Source organism: Copadichromis virginalis, linkage group LG8, assembly GCF_057382275.1.
Source record: "Copadichromis virginalis isolate Kocher_CV1m ecotype Utaka linkage group LG8, C_Virginalis_male_GT1.1, whole genome shotgun sequence".
Taxonomy (NCBI): domain Eukaryota; kingdom Metazoa; phylum Chordata; class Actinopteri; order Cichliformes; family Cichlidae; genus Copadichromis; species Copadichromis virginalis.
The window spans coordinates 16528719-16546023 of record NC_140625.1 but is presented as its reverse complement, the minus strand read 5'-3'; the positions used below and the strand labels follow the sequence as shown (position 1 = coordinate 16546023).

The window sequence follows — 17305 nt, the reverse complement described above, 5'->3', positions numbered from 1 at the left end:
TTGTTTAATAACTGTTCCTGGTAAAAGCTTTGTAGCACAATAAACCTGATATCATCACCACCACTGCGGTCACCGTGCTGGCTCACTTCCTCCTCTCGTAATTTCCAATCAACATCCTCCCGTCATTTCCCTGCTCTTGCTATTAGAGGAAAGTGCTCGTGTTTTCAGCTGATTTAGTGTCAGCACAGCAGTGGTGCAGACACGTTGGCCCCAAACCTTTTCTGCTCGAATGAAACGACAGCTGGTAGCAACCACAGGTTGGTTGGTGGGTGGGGGTTGGGAGCTTTTGGTCCTGGACTAAGACACAGATCTGTGTCTGCTCCACATGTCTGACAACACAAAATGTGTGAAAAGTTCATTTAAAATTCATTAGTTATGAATAAAATCATAAGCATAGCCTAAATGAATGATCCAGCATGTATATAATGATTCTAAAAATGCCGTTCTACATCATGAGAAAATTTTCTCTTACTCTGAATATATTTTTGATTATACAACTTGTGCAGAATAAATCTATGTGACTTTATAACTTTTACTGAAGTAAAAAGTCTAAATCCATAAAATTGTATGGCTGAGGAATAAAAATCTTGGACATGCCACTGACTGGGATTATATATATTTATGACACAATAGAGCTTTATAATATTGGAAATAATGTACTTGAAGGCTATGGCAGACTATGTTTCACTGTAAACAATAAGCACATTTCTTATGTCTTAAATGAGTCGGATGTTCTTTTCATGCTGTCCACTCCCCTCAGTGTCCCAAAATCACCTTTTCAGCAGGGACTTTATTCTAGTATCCTCCATAATCGCTTTATTATCATATCAGATATTTCAACCACAGCTTGTCTTTTGTCTTCTCTCCCTCCCCTCACCCCCAATTGCTCGTGGCAGATAGCTTCCTCTCCCTCAGCATTTTTGTGCTGGAAGTTTCTTCCTGTTAAAAGGGAGCTTTTCCTTCCCTCTGTTGCCAAGTGCTTGGTGAAACGGAGTTATCTCATTGTAGGGGGTCTTAACCCTACAATGTAAAGCATCTTGAGGCAACATTTGTGATTTGGCATTATGTAAATGAACTAGACCATGTTTCAATTATTTATTTCTTGAATTCAATTAAATATTTCTTGTTTTTCTCTGTGTTTGGTCATTTTTTTCTTTATGCAGCTATTCCTTAGCTTCCAGTTATGTTTCACTGCCACTGCCAGATAATTAAAATCCATAAGTCACTTCCATTACTGCTGTACAGTTTATTTAAAATACTCCCCAAAACATTTCTTAAAATACAAGTGTTAAATTTACACATCATAAACACAGAACATGATTCTCTTTTAATGGGCATCTAAAATATGTACAGGTATGGTTTTCTGTCTGTTTCTCTGCGAATGCCGGTGGATTGTGGCTTAGAGGTTTGTCACTCCTGCTCCAGGTCTCCAAATGGCTCAGGTGCCTCTGTCTGTGAGTCAAAGATTGAGGGGAGTGTGTGAAATTCTGGACAGTGTTGTGAGGGCGTTCAGGGCAGAGGTTACACGAAAGAAGGAGTTGGAGTTTTGCCTGCATGGGGCGAGAGGTTCACGCATCAGCCTTCAGGGTCCTGTCAGACTGATAAATAGGTCTGCAAACCTGGACAGCGACAAACATGAAAATAAGTCCAGACATGCTGTCTAGGTGCCTTTAAATCTAATCTCATTGTGACATTTGGATTGTAAAAAGCGTTCACACCCTCATTAATGTGTGGCTGATATGTGGAGGTGTACATTTAGGCAGGGAAGGGCTGTAGGAAGTGCAGTTTGAACAAGGAGGTCAGTGTGAAAAATGCAACACAGGAAAGACGAGAAGAGGGAGAAAAAATTCTCCCTATTTATACATCCAGGTCTGTCCTTTGACTTCTCTGAATTCTTTAGTTTAGGATTTCTCCGTTCACATCAGCTTGAAAAATCCACAACACATCCACACACAAAAACATCTGTCTTTATGACATGAGAATTTAGATTTAGAGTTCTTAAATTGTGGTCCAGTCACTAATGGTAGCCTATGAAAGGATGCTCGACTGTACCGTGACAGCTTATGTCATACTATGATGTTGCAACCCTGAAATCGAGACCAGTATTGTATTATTATCATTATTTTTATCACACAACCATGACACTTACCACTATAAATATAACAAGCAAACTCTGATTAGCCATATTACAAGCAAGAATTGGATTGGATGCATGCATTTCTTTCTACTGTATGTGGCTCTGAGCCATTAAAAACTTCCCAGCTTTAGTCCCCAGATTTGCTTTTCTATAGTAACTAAAGTCTTTCAGCACCCTTTCACCAAATTAAGATGCCTTTGGATTCCCCTATTTCTCAAAATCCTCATCTAAACACACATAACAAAACATAAAGCAGTGCTCCTAATTGAGAAAACATGTAGCTTGCCGTGATATTTCAAAGTAGCAGCAATCACAAGATGGTCTCCAGCTCTTTGGGAGATAAGGAGCTGATTAGATCTTCTTCTCTGTGGCTTTTGCGGTCATCATCTCCTTTGTTGGCTTTGGCTTCTCTGGTAAAACCTCCTGACTCAGCACCTTCTGGTTTCCACACACCCAGCTCCTGCTGGGGGCCTGAGGCCTCGCTGTCAGTCGAAGTGTAAATACGTAGGTTGGTATGATGGTGGGGGGGAGTTGTGGAAACTTGACGTGGCAGTGGGGGTCTGACCCCAGAACCAGAGGCTCCACCTGAGCCAACCACCCCTCCAGCAAAGGACAGAGCTCTGGGATTGGCAGCAGACAGGCACACGCTGTGGGTGGTGGTATGTGACATCATGCCGCCGTAGTAACAGCTGCCTCCGCCGCTGCTGGTGATCCTCGCTTTCTGCTTGAGGTCTAGCACCAGGCTACGTCTTAACCAAGCCTTCTTTACCTCGGTTTGCACCTGGGAACAAGATTTATTTAATTTTAGTTCCTTTATTTTGTTTACCAGATAAAAAAAAAATATAAATATGAGTCGATTCTGTATTGTAGCTTTATTACCTCACCATTGCAGAAACAGTAGATAAACGCCACAAAAAACCCCTGCAAAGATATGAGATTTTATTCAAAAGAATCAGCTTTCATTATCATTGCAGTTGAGCTTACAGCATATAATTGCATGCAGTGCTTGTTTTTATAAATGTGTCCTGACCTGGGAAGAGTTGAAGAACATCTCGTAATGCATCTGCACCTGCCACAGCAGCCCAGTGACCTCAGTGTAGGGAAGAGCCATGAACACCATGTAGTGAACTCCAAACAAAGGCATGAGGACTAATGTGGACTTGAGTAGCTTCCTGCAGAACAAAGAGTTTATTTCATTGATGTTTCTTGTCAAACAGATGGGAGCTTAAAGTCCAGAGATTAAAAACATCCACTATTTTCCTTGGAGGGTTACCTGTACTGCTGTCGGGGGTCCAGTTTGCCCGTGTTGGTTTCCCACAGTTTAGAGGCCAGTACACGAATGATGTTAATGAACAAGAGAAAATTCACCTGCAGGGAAAGAAACCGAAATCCAGATTTAAAACAATATACTCAGAATATCAGTCTTTAATGCTCTTCTGATTTAAATCCCCTTTTCTTACAACAATCGCAGCCAGAATAGGGACTTGATAGATCCATTTCAAGTTTCCGGCACTGAGATCCCAGCATCTGGAAAGAGCCATGAATCTATTTCAGGGAGCATTTGTTGTAGGAGTGTAACGTAAACATAAGATAAATGGATCACATGACTCACTGAGTGTCTGCCAGTGAAGCTCGTGCGCTGACCCAAATGGACACAAACACAGCTGGAACACCTATGACAAGCACATGGGACTATTAGAAAAACTGGCATTAGTCCAAAGTGTCACCTGCCCCAGTGTCACTTACCCCAGCCAGTGATGGTGAGGGCCCACAGGTAGTTCTTGTCAGACAGGAAGGCCATGAAGATGAGACTATGGAGGTACAACCCCTCCACCAGGATCCAGTAATGATTTGTTGCCAGGAAGTACAGGAAGAGAGTAACAGCTGCTTTACAGCCAGCCTAATGACAAAAACAGAAAATATCAGCAAAACTTGTGATAATACATTCACTGATCACTTTGTTAGGTATACCTGTTCACCTGCTTGTTAATGCGAAAATCTAATCAGACAATCTCACGAGAGAACTCAGTGCACGATGTAGACATGGTCAAGGCGACCTGCTGAAGTTCAAATTGAGCAGCTGAATGTGGCATGGTTGTTGGTCCCAGACAGGCTGGTTTGAGTTTTTCAGAAACTGCTGATCTACTGGGAATTTCCCACACTACCATCTCTGAGTTTCTACTGAGGGTCAGTTCTCTGGGAACTAAAGTATGCAGAAGAGCATCTCTTAAGGCACGTGCTGAACCTTGGGCTATGGCACCAGAAAAGATCACCGCACTTCTGTCAGCTAAGAACATGAAACTGAGGCTGAAACGTTGTGTGGTCTGATTAGTCTCGGTTTCTGCTGCTACAAAAGTAGGGCAGGTGGTGGTAGGGTCAGAATTTGGCACAAATCACCAGATCTCAGTCCATTACAGCAGGTGTGGGCGGTGGATTCCTGTTGTGGATGAAGAAATGAGAAATGTGCTGTAACTGTCATGTAATGAGTGTGTGGCGAACATGGAGTGGACCCAGATGCAGGACTGATCAGATGGATTTAAACTCAAAATGTCAACTTTATTAAGGTGGAGGAAACAAAAGATAAACAATGACTAGGCAGAGTAGAAACTGATAAAAGTGACTGATTGAGATCACACATAAAGTGAAGGAGAACGTGATGAAGAACAGAGGAAGATGCAGACAAATAATACACACGAGTGTAATTTAGGGATGTGGAAACGCATGGGAACAGAATCATAACTAACAAGACAAGGACGTCATAACTCAACATAACACATATGAGACAGAGGACTATCAAAATAAAACAGGAAGTAACACGCACACACACACACACGCACACACACACACACACACACACACACACACACACACACACACACACACACTGAGACTCAGACTAAGGCATGTGAACTTGACACTGGGACTCGGGATAAACTCAAAAGGAGACATGACAGGCTGGGGAGACAAATGGAGAGCACACAGAGACAGGATTACAAAGTTATTAAATAGACAAGACAAAAACTGTAGACAGCCATGAAGACAAAACACAGAGAGACCAGACGAACACGGTGACATAACCAGAAAGAAAGAGTAAGAGTAAGAAAACAGAGATGAGAGATGAGACTAGGACAGACTGGACAGGAAAGAGGCATTCACATGATAAAAACAAGAAACTGGAAGTATAAATACTAAAAACTCAGAGGCACTAGGAAAACTGAACTCAAAAGTAACTAATGCAGAAAACTAATGAAAATCTCTTCATTCCAAAAGAAAGAATCCCAAGACCAAAACAAACTCAAAACACTCTGTCAGAGACCCAGCATCCTTAGGCAAGCTACTAAGCCCACGGTGCTCTCTGATGCATCCATCGGAGTATGAATGTTAGATAAGTGTAGAAAAAAAGTTCTTATATGAGCGAGGTGTTTTGAGTGCTTATGTGCAAATATGGTTTGTTTAGCTTTGCAAACAGGCCATGCCATTGTGAACTACCGCTACTGTGCTGACTGCCATACAGCCGATAGTCTTGATCACAATGAAGTATTTAAAAAATGAACAAAACTGAATAACTGGTGATAAGAAATAATGCGACGTTACAATTTACCATATGGGGCTTCTGTCCTGTAAAGTTGGGCTCAGCTTCACTGCCATCAGATATGGAGTAAAGCACAGCGTCCTTCACAAAGATGCTGACCGCTCGACAGATGAAGGAGGTGAAGAGGTGAACGTGGATGTAATTGCGTGTGCAGTGGAGACGCCTGAAAGAGAGGAAGACGTCTTTGGATGCAACAGACTGAAGTCCGGAGATGCTGTTCGGTTACAGGTTTATGGATCAAAGCTCGTAAGCTGTTTTCTTCTTACTTGAAGTAGCAGAGAATGAAGACTGCCACCAGCAGGGATGCGAGAGAAATGGAGTAGCCGATGGTGTACATGAGATGGAGTCGCTCAAACACCTTCTGAAACACAGCAAAACATCTTTTCATATCTGGAAACAGAAGTGACTGAACAGATTTGAACACATTGGTAATTTTGTATCTTCAGCACAATTAGCACACTGGAGGGAAAAGGTCTTTTGAAGACAGGCCTAGAGTATTTTGTAAGAATATGGCCGGTTTACACATATTCTGTCATGTAAAGATGCAAATGCACACTTACACATTACCACAAGAATCTTTAGTGAACCATCAAAGCTATAAACATAGAGATTTGACACAAAGACTAGCATAGGGGGAGTGTGGCTATCCCTTATAGAGAAAATTTCGAATCTAAAAATACTAGCAAAAACTTGATGTAAAAAAGAAACGATGTATTGTAACATAAAACCTTGTAAAAGATCATTTGTAACCTGGGCGTAATAAAGTTGCAATACTGAAAGAGCTAAAAAAACAAAACAAAACAAAAAAAGAATATGGCCGTTGTTGTACTGTCTTCTAAAGAAGTTCTGTCTCTTTTCTGCTGTTAGATAAACGTGCACAAACAGATTAATTCAACCCAGCACTGGATCAAATGCACACACCTCCTCGTGGCTTCTGTGATTGAAGGTCAGGTATCTGGTGCATTCGCTGTAGTTTGCCCAAGTGCGGTTGATGCTTGCCACCTGCTCCCAGTTGCCTGACACATCACACTGACGGTAGGCTCGCCCTGTCCATGGGAGGGCAGGACATAATGATAAATTTTTTGAATAAGGAAATCTTTGATTTTATACTTTTCAGTTGCATTTTTCTCAAAACTACTGCTTCCTGGTTATTGAGGTTGAAGGATGCTTTTTATACTGTGTAGATGATCAGATGCTAGTATCTCTGGAGCTCTGCTACCTCTGTGGTTGAAGTCATAGATGTACTCCGGGCACTGAACTGAGACCAGCTGACCTGCTGTGCTCTGTGGCCAGCAGATGATCCCATCCCACTCTGGGGTGCAGTCGCCATCTTCAACAATGGTGTGAAAAAAGTGTTAGCAAGCTGATAGATCTGTGTATAGTTCACACATTGTGCCACCTAACGCTGTACTTTTATTCGTAGACTGCTCTTGAGTAGCTTTGCATGATTCAAAACTTAAAATAATCCTCAGTGATTTAAACTTCAGTTCATATTTTATCTGAAACAGGCCCCTCCTTGACTCACAAGGATAACTTATACATGAGCTGCCCTCATTATCTAAAACCTCTCCATGTTTAATATCAGAGGTGAAAATCACAGAACAACCCACAACATCAGTGTATTGCAATTTGTATCTTTTTGCAATATACTGCAATATATTATATTCCAATTCATCACCTTTTTTTTAAACTGTTAATTATTTCCTCAAAGTTAGTCACCTCAAGGTGCTTTATATTGTAAGGTAAAGCCAGAGAAAACCCCAACAATCACATGACTTCTACAAGCAAGCACTTGGCGACAGTGGGAAGGAAAGCTCCCTTTTATGTGAAACAATTCAATACAGCTCTGCAGTATTGCCACACAACAGATTACAATACTATGCTGTGTCGATTTTTCACCCCACCCCTATTTAATACCACTGTAAGGGTATATATGTGATACACAGTTAAGGGGAGTATAACTGGTGCATTTGAAATAAACATAAACAGAAAAAATACATATAAACACAAAAGTATACCCATATACCTATTAATCTTTTTTACATGACCATAATGTTACATCATTAAGTTACCGAAATACTAAATAGGATTTTAATGCTGCTACCAGACAAAGTTTAGCTAATTTAAACTTCTTTAAATCACATTTGGCTGCTTTTACCTGTAATAATACATCATATAAGACCATTATTGTCTTTTTATGGCACTTTTAGCACTCCATATATAGATTTCCTTCAATATTGGAGGTAAAATTGTAAATGAGCTGATGCATAAACATACTTGCTTCCAATGCTTCCTCAAGATTGGTAAATCAATAAAACTGTAACACTTAAAGCTTGAGTCACATTTCCTGAGAAGATTTGTAATATTTAATAATACCGCATTGAATCAGCTTATCAAGCATCACCTTCTCCATCGCATTTCCAAATTAAAAATGCCTCGCTGTGTAATAAAAGAGATATTGGAAAGCAGGATATTGGACTGGGTGTTGCATCTGATCCTAAATAAACAAGTGATGCAATAAACAGTTGATCTAATTGTGTGTTTGGACGTGCACTCACTGACCGCCTGTTAAAAAAAGGCTCTTATTTGACAGGACCTTCTTTGAAATATTAAAAGTCAGACATACTTCCAGTGTTGACTGCTTTTTATTTCTAACTGGAGGCTCACAAAGTCATAGAAAGTATTCAAAACCGGGGGGAAAGCAGTTCCATAAAGAGGCACTCTGTATAGTGTTTAAAAAGAAGTCCCCAAACCTTTAATGAGGGGCATTTGTGCCTTGATGCTCCTTTCACATCTGGCATGAGCACCAATCAGAAGGTAGATCTGCTCATCCCGTGTGATGACATCATCAGAGTCAATCTGTAAGAAAAGGAACAAAAAAGCATCACATGAATTATGAAGACACGCCCACCAAGTTCTCAGTAATACTACGTATAGATACATTATTGCATATATGTCATTTCAATGGTAAACAATAGAAAACAAGATTAATACATAATGATCAGCATAAATCATGTCATTTATTTATACTGAAGGGCCATATAACCCATCTATGCATCGTTCTGAGATGATCCTCATGAAACTCTCTCTGAAGTGATTCATCAACCACAACCTCTCCCAAAGATCTGATGTGCTGCCTCCAGGTGTTGTGAAATAGTTGTGTGAGAGTGCGGTATGTGATGATGGCCCGCCAGGCCCTTTATTCACAGCAGCTGGGCTGCCGCTGGCCACACGGGGATCTCATCCTCGGGGGCCATGCTTGTGTGAACCGGTCAGCACAAGCAGCTTTGTGTTCCCGGGTGCATTTCACGACTGAGCATCAAAACTAGCAGAGCATGAGAACGGTTTGGCAGAGGGGAGCAGCGGAGCAGACAGAAGATTTGCAAAGGAAGAGAAACAAACAAAGCAAACTGCCACCTCTTCAAATTATCGAAAGTCCTTTTTTTCTCCTTTAAAATTCAGTTTTTTTAATTGATGCTTTAAGGGCCTTGTAGTGAATCAAATGGCCTGGAAGTCATATAGACGGACAGACTGTATTAATCCCGTAATTACAGCAGCACAGGGATCAGCAAGAAGTACAAACTAATAATATGAAACATTGAAAAACAAAATAAAGAAGAAAAGAAATCTAGTATAGAAATTAAAAAACAAAAAAACCATATAAGTAATTTCTACTGTCATTCAGTGGACTTTGGCTTGAATAAAAGAGGTGAGTACTGACTCTCACATGCTAAAGAAAACGATTTAGTTGATTTATAAATTACCATGTAGGTAAATGAATACAACGTTACAGTGAAATAAACTGCAGCTGGCTAAATGTTTGTTTCTAGTAACGCTGGACGCTGAGCAGCGATCATTCGCTGTAGAGGTTTGATTAATGTTTACTGTCAAGCAACCCTTTGAGTAAATATAGAAAATCGGAGGTTTATTTATTCAGATAAATAATCATTTAAACATTGTGCTTATGTAACAAGATTAATTACTTAAAGTTACCATTTTGGGCATAAATATTTTTTGAGTGTATAAAGATGCAAAACATATGTCTGCTTTATAATAAAGGTGAGAAATCCTGTTATCAACATTGCTAATAGATAATAATTGGTAAACAGAAGTAATACTAATACTAATGGTAAATAATTGAAATCTTTAACAACGTGTAACTCTGAGGATTTGGTACTTTGACTTGTTTTTCAAATTTTATTTCAGTGATTTTAGGAAATGATAGATCTGAAAAAAAAGAAAAATTGATTTATAAAACTTTATTAGATGTTACTTTTGCAATATAATGACTAAGCAGAACAATGTAAAGTGGAGGAAAAACGGTCTATCATATCATGTATGGACCAACTTTGAAACACAGACTATAAAGTTATGAATACCATTGTTGGTAATAGCTGTAGTTGTGCAAATGAATTTCAAAGGTTCAGCTACACAAGTCAATCAACCCTCAGACCTGTAAATGCAACAACATCCGGCTTCTTCTAGAAATATCTTTCCACAATTTCACTGCACTTTCATTTCTTGCCTTTTTGCTCCTGATCGAGCGCACAGGTGAGCCGGTAGCACTGACACGCTGTGAATCGCTCTATTTTCAAGATTATGTTTAATTTTTTGCATTGGAGAACTCAAGACTAGCTGCTTATGTGTCCTCATCAGTGCTTGGTTCTGAACCACATAACTGAAATTAAGAAAAAGCAACATTAAGAAGCTAAGGCACCAGGTGGCAACACAGACTATAGGGGGCTTTTAAAATGTGTTAATCTTATAAGCAACACATTTTTAAAACTGGGAATGGGAAGAAACTTGATAAATAAATAATTAAAATGTTTAAAATACATATTATATGTTTAAATATTCATTTACTTTTTATGTCACAGGGAGCCACTGGAGATTGATAAAAGGGCCGCGTGTGGCTCTGGGAGCTGTAGGTTTGAGACCCCTGGTTTAGCATATCCAGGCATCCTGTGTAGTTCAAACCCTTCACTGTTGAGTGGATTGGATCTAACAGAGAAGTTATCTGGGCCTCTTAATACAGAAGGGGAGCTTTTTTGTTTTTCTCCCGACACAAACTGTTTAAACTGCCTTAGCCTCCCACCTCCATGATCCTGTTATCCTGTCCGAGATCAACACTCAGGATGGACACGGGGGAGATCCAGAGATGAAGAAGGGCACTTACGGTCACTGTTAGCATGCTTCAGTCAGCGAAAGGTTAAAAGGGTCAAAGCTGATTATGGTTTGTGAGGTAAAGCAGACCACAGGTGACTTCTGATAAAGGAGAGGGATGGTTCTTGTGCTGCTGTGATGTGAAGTTTTTTTTCTCTGCCTCGAGAAGAACTATATTAATATATCCACTTTTTATATGAAAAGAAGTATTTTTCTACTCAATTAAATTTCTTATGAGCTTTTTTATAATTTGTCTCAGTTGTCTCATGGTTTGATGCGAGATTCACTCAAAATAGAGGAATGGAGGTGGGTTAGAATACTTTTTATTTTCCTCAGCAGGACTGCTGGAAAACTTATTCCTTATCACCCCATCAGTTAACTAAGAAGACACTGTCATCTCAGTCTTGCTGCTGAATGTCTGGCATGTTTCCTGAAGCATTGAATAAATCTAATTCAAAGCATCAAAGCGGATCACAGATACATGAAATTTTCTAACTTTGGCCCAAACTGCAGCAGTGCGGATGTGTCATGTCTGACTCAGGGTCATAATAAAGTGTAAGATATGCTGCTGCTGTGTGAAAAGTTTAAATTTAGGACACAAGACGCAAGTGAGACTAAGAATTTATCTACTGCTCCAATCCGTTTAAGATCATTATTAGCCCTTTTAAGTAAAGTTTGCTTTGAAAAAGCTTACATTAGTAGAAATCATCAAGAAAATTCAATATCTGGGTTTAAATTGCACTTATTTGACCTCATTTATGTTAACAGTAAAGCAGCAGAGAAATAGCAGCAAACCAGGAGTAAAATATTTTCCCCTGACAAACCCCATCAGTGAATAACTGTTCAATAATTAAACAATTTAAATATTATGAATGTAGTCAACTTACCAGCGCTGAGGCTGTTATTACACCGTGGAAAAAGTAAAAAACAATAATTCCTTGTGCAGACAACATGATGTCTCTCCAGCTGAAACAGAACAGCACACCTTTCACTCTCAGATCATTTTATCCTCTTCAGGTTGTGCTGAAGGAACTTTGTCCTAAAGTTAATGTTCTTCTCTCGTGTCCCATCTGTGCTCCTTTATTAGTCAACAGGAACTGTGTTTTGGAGTCTCTTGAGGTCCAGAGTTTTCTGCATGAAGCTCAGTTGACATTACTAATGAGTTTTGAGGGGCTGTCTGTGGTTGGATGATCTCTCTTTGGGGAAGAGAGGAGCACTGAGGAGGAAACCTCCTCCTTCGCTGCTCTTAGGACTGTTGGGATGAGATGGGTTGGCCTTGATATGCTGTGGCTTCCATTCACTTAACTCTTTGCTCTCCTCTGCTGTCATTATCTCTCTGTGCTTGACATTTGGCTTGTTTGTCTGGCCTTAACCTGGTCTTTTCTATTCCCACTAATAGGACTCTTAGTTTTTACTAGTAACATAATTTAATACTTGGTTTACAGCATGAGTATCCCGCACTGGGAGACTTTAGAAAGCAGTGATACAAACCAGACTCATAGAACTACTTACCACACCAGTTAAAGTAATATATATTACATAATATATATTCTGATATGCATGAATGACAAATGCACAAATTATATGACAAACATTGTTTTGACAGGCATTTTTGAAGAACTTATATTTGTATGCATGGTGATAGTCTGCTGTACTCAGTGGTCCTCAGCCACAATCAGAAAACCCAGAGACACTTTAGATTGCCATGGTTTTACTCTATCATATGTTTTCCTGGTTCCATACATTTAAAAAGTAATAAAGCAACAGATAAATAAATAAATAAATAAATAAATAAATAAATAAATAGGAAAGTGAAGATGAGTCTGCATTAGATAAACAATACCTCTGACTTATCAATAAAGGTGTCTCTGTCATCTTTTATTTTCTACTTTTTCTACTTTTTTTTTTTACTGGTTTGAAGTTGTTCTAGTGAGGTAGTACCATCTTGTTTTGGGGGTGCTACTGGTTTGTGACCTGCTGATGATGTCAGATGTTCACTTTGTGATGTCAGACTTTATCATATGTGCTGCACTTGAGTTGTTTATGTGATGAGAAGCTTGCCCACATTTTCCAACTGTCTGGACTAGTGAATGATGAAGTTTGTTCAGTTTGTTTCTTATTTTTATTTCTTATTTATTCTCATCCCAAACCAGTCGCTGCAGGTGCCTGCTCCTCCCTGAGCCTAGTTCTACCAGAGGTTTCTTCCTGTTGCCAACTTCTTGCTTAAAGTGCGTCATGTTATTCTAGGATCTTAACTCCACAATATAAAGTACTTTGAGACAACATTTGTGATTCGGGATTATATAAATAAAACTGAATGGAAATGAATATTTTCTGTGTTTGTTGTGCGTGTTTTGTAATCCTTTCTTTTTGTTTTCCTGACTATTGTTGGTTGTTCGGGTTTTCTTTGTATTATTGTAGGATCTTTACCTTAAAACATAAAGCGCCTTGAGACGACTGTTGTTGTTATTTGGCGTTTAATAAATAAAAATCTTTTTTTAAATTCATTTTACAACTACTAAAGACAAAATTGGTAAGTGAGAATGTAGTTATTAATTCATTAAATGTTCTATTAACATTTCCGTAACTCCTGTGGTCAGTTATTTAAAAATATATGTATAGTAATGCACACTATTACGAATTTACTGTATCACAAATGTCATGATTTAAAATAATTTAACAGCCTTTATTTTGACAGGTCCGATTCCGACGTCATCTCAACCCGGAAGTACCGGTCTGACAACAAGGGCAGAAGCAGCTGCGTGCTCTCCTGACTTGTCAGCTCGTAAGTTGGAAAACTTCAGACAGTTTTTATTATTTACTGTGGTTACAGCAAAGTTTGGAGCTCTCTCCCTCAGACGGAGACTTTCAGCTCACTCATTAAACGTAGTCTTTGCTCCACATTTCCCACGTGTGGGACTAATAAAGGTTATCTTATCTTATCTTACATGTGCAGCAGGAGCGTTCATGTAGTTGTGTGTCTGTGTGTGTGAAGGGCATGGCGGCTCCGGTGCTGCTGCTGTTGAGAGCTCTCCGCCCCCCTGTGTCCGCGGCTTCCAGCAGGTTCCCGTCTCTGGAGCCAGTTCTCCCGCCGTCTTCATGTGTGGTGTCCTCAGGGTGGAGGACTCCTCCTGCCCGGACACTGCAGCTGTGCCCTGCTTTGTGTGCCGGACATAACAAGTGGTCAAAGGTGAAGCACGTCAAGGGACCAAAAGATGAGGCGAGGGGGAGGATGTTTATGAAGTTTGGTATGATGATAAGAATAGCTGTCAAAGGTACGTGAGAATGGGTTTTGTTTTGTTTAATCGGAGCTTCACTGCTTTACGGTTTCTGATTGGATAAAATTTCACTTCTGGTTGTCATCCTCAGAAGGTGGATCTAACCCAGAGCTGAATCTAAATTTGGCCCACATACTGGAGCAGTGCAGGAGCAAGAACATGCCCAAAGCATCCATAGATGCTGCAGTCAAGAGTGCGGTACGTTGATAACCTTACTGGCACAGAGATACAGAAAGCATCTGTGGTGCCACTTCAAACAGATCCTCCCCAGTGTGAGCACAGAGCATGTTTGCAGGTTACCTGCATCCAATAGTTTTTATGCATTGTTTAGCCGGGTAGCAGTCTTAGGTGAGGGTCATTAAAAATCTATAAATATATCAATAAAATGTGACACAGTTAAGAACAAGTCAATGGAGAACACACAGTCCCCGTTTTATCCACTCTTTTAGATTTAATTTTTAAGATTTTCTTGCTTGTTTTTAATTGTTTGAATTGTCCTGCCCCCTTATTTATCTAAGCTTTTAACCATCCACACTCCATTACAGCACTAAGGTCTTCTAATCAGATGATTCTGGATGCTCTTATCACAGGGCTAAAAAATAACGGGCATCTGGCATTTTCAGCTTTAGGCTCTTCCCTGTGGAACCACCTACCCCAGAATATCATTAGAGACCTTTGAGTTCTTACTCAGAACTCACCTGTTTTCCCTGGTTTTTAATTTGATTCCAGTAACAGTTGTTTTAAATGTGTTGTACTATTAATTCGCAGTTTGCCCAGCACAGAAATCTTAAAGCCTGCTGTAAATACAAGAGTCAGTGAAAATCTAATGTGGTGGTGTACAAAAATATCAAAAAGTGTAATTGTCCAAATACTTAAGAACATAACTGTATGTGTTATTTTTTGTGATACTGTGCTGCAGTCATCTTCTCGTCTTGTGTCCTGTCTCTGCAGGAAAAGGCCAAGCCAGCATCTCAGCACATGTTTGAGGCTCGGGGACCCGGCGGGTGTCTGCTGCTTGTCGAAGTCCTAACCGACAACAACTCACGCACCCACCAGGAAATCAAACGCCTGCTTAACAAGAATGGGTCAGGCCCGGCTTCCTGTAGTCTCACCTTTCTGTAACTGTGTCAGGTTTACGAGCGTTTTCACACCATCGCCGATGGTTTTAGTGTTAACCTGCTCGACATGTACTTAAGGTTAACAGATGCATCAATTTTCTCTCACACAAAACAAATCCCAGCTGTATGCAAAATCAGTGTTAACAAATCTTAAGAGATTACCTGAGAATACCTTGATAAAATATTCAAAACATGCCAGAGGAGCAGTGTTTTAATTTTTAAAGATTAGGAAAAAAAAAACAAAGAACATGGACAGAGAATATCAGATTGTTATAGGAAATTTCAGGTTTCTACACACACTATACAAAAGATTTGTTGTAAAGTAGCCAGTAGATGTCCCTCTAGTTGCAGGAAACAGCAGTGATGAAAGCTTAATAGTATGTTGTAATGTATGTCTTTATTAAAGATTGTATTGCTGGTATAAGTGATGAAAAAACAGCAGGGAGATGTATTTAAGCTTGCTTGTTTACTACTAACATGTTCTTATTGTTTTTATTCTTTTATTGAAGAAGTAAACGTATCTGTTTGTAAGCCTTCGGAATAAATTTTTTTTTTTTAAATTCTGCTTCCATCCTCAGGGGGATGCTGTCAGACGGAGCCCGGCATAACTTCCAGAGGAGGGGAGTGGTGGTCGTGCCAGGTCAGAACATCACCACGGAGAGAGCACTGGAGCTGGCCATCGAGGCTGGAGCCGAAGACGTCCAAGAGACGGAGGATGAGGAGGAGAAGCCCCTGCTGCAGGTCGGACATCAACCTCCAGGAAAATGATTTCAGTTTTGATATGTGCCTTTAAATAACTGATTGGAATGATTTAATTCTTCGAGATACCGACAAACAGATGTTTTTTTTCAGTTTTCCATACAGTACAGTAGAACACACAACCTTCAGATCTGTCCTCAGGTTAAATACAGTTCAGTTTGTGCATTCAATACAAAATGAAAAAAGAAATACTCAAGGTCTCTGAAATGTAGAAATCTAAAAAAATAAATAAATAATTACAATATTATAATAATAGGTACAAATTTTATTTAACAGCTTGATCTACCTCTTTGTCTTTAGTTTCTCTGTGATGTGGCTGACCTGAATAAGGTGAGGGCCTTGTTAAAGGAGCTAGGAATGGAGGTTTTGTCCTCTGGGCTGGAGTTTGTTCCCCGCACACACGCACCCCTGGACGAGGATCACCTCGATGCTGCTTCAATTCTAATAGAAGCCCTCAATGACTGTCCAGATGTAGTCAAAGTGTGGGACAACATCCAGGCTCACAGCTGAGGACAGTCTCTGGACACTAGGTGGACACTAACTGTGGAATATTGGAGACAAAGGATTTGCCAGCTGACACCTCATGGGTGCCGATACTGCATGTTATCAGTAAGAACAGAGTCTTGAAATTAAAATTGAGAGTCTGAAAGTGTGACTGTATTAGCCTTATGGATGTGGTCTGTATGTGGGGGGGAAGCCATCCTGAAATACACTGTGCTGTGGGAAGTGAACTGCATCTCCATACTGACGAAAGAATTCATCATGTAGGTTTGTAAAAGTTATTAAAAGAGGTGTTTTAATGAGTCCTTTTTGATTGAACATGACCTCAAAGTTAACCTTTGGACTCATAGAAGGAACAAGTGTTTGTGGATTAGCACGGATCAGTTTAAAATAAAACTTCAGCCCTCATCCAGACATGAGAGACAGCTTTGAGTAATGCTTTTGTCTAAAATCTGTTTTCTATAATAGTCACAGTAGAAACATGCACAATAGACATGCTGAAAAAAGTGAAAAAATGCAAACAACAGGACATAACATGTTTTTATCCTCTGGGCCTCCAGGTCAGAAGGTCACACTTTAACTGGCCCACAAAAAAATCTAATTGATTGGCTTCCTATAGTCCCTGCTTCATCCATAATACCTCGTCATTAAGAGAAATGTGTTTGTAAAGCATCTTTCAAGGCCAACGTCAGAACGTGCCTGGCAACAAATGAAAAAAAATTAAATACAGTATATCAGATACATGAACAACACAAAG

General features: G+C 39.8%; 2 protein-coding genes across 4 annotated transcripts; one reads left to right on the top strand and one right to left on the bottom strand.

The window, feature by feature from the left end:
- Positions 1-2447: 2447 nt before the first annotated feature.
- On the bottom strand, positions 2448-11845 carry pth3r (parathyroid hormone 3 receptor). The gene is made up of 13 exons (XM_085466229.1): positions 11780-11845; positions 8483-8588; positions 6949-7059; positions 6651-6775; positions 5996-6090; positions 5739-5892; positions 3884-4037; positions 3750-3810; positions 3598-3664; positions 3411-3505; positions 3168-3309; positions 3017-3058; positions 2448-2918 (listed from the first exon to the last, which is right to left on the bottom strand). The coding sequence occupies exons 1-13, from the start codon at positions 11843-11845 to the stop codon at positions 2448-2450; spliced, it is 1689 nt and encodes a 562-aa protein (XP_085322355.1).
- Positions 11846-13597: 1752 nt separating this feature from the next.
- On the top strand, positions 13598-16871 carry taco1 (translational activator of mitochondrially encoded cytochrome c oxidase I). 3 transcript variants are annotated; one of them, XM_085466230.1, is made up of 6 exons: positions 13598-13677; positions 13888-14167; positions 14262-14368; positions 15122-15255; positions 15867-16029; positions 16348-16871. In XM_085466230.1, exons 2-6 carry the CDS (start codon positions 13891-13893, stop codon positions 16555-16557), a joined length of 891 nt encoding a protein of 296 aa, XP_085322356.1. In that variant the 5' UTR covers positions 13598-13677; positions 13888-13890; the 3' UTR covers positions 16558-16871. The 3 variants fall into 3 exon arrangements, with proteins under 3 accessions (XP_085322356.1, XP_085322357.1, XP_085322358.1); XM_085466231.1 differs by having other exon boundaries at positions 13605-13677; positions 13849-14167; XM_085466232.1 differs by having other exon boundaries at positions 13629-13677; positions 13852-14167.
- The last annotated feature ends 434 nt before the right edge of the window (positions 16872-17305 follow it).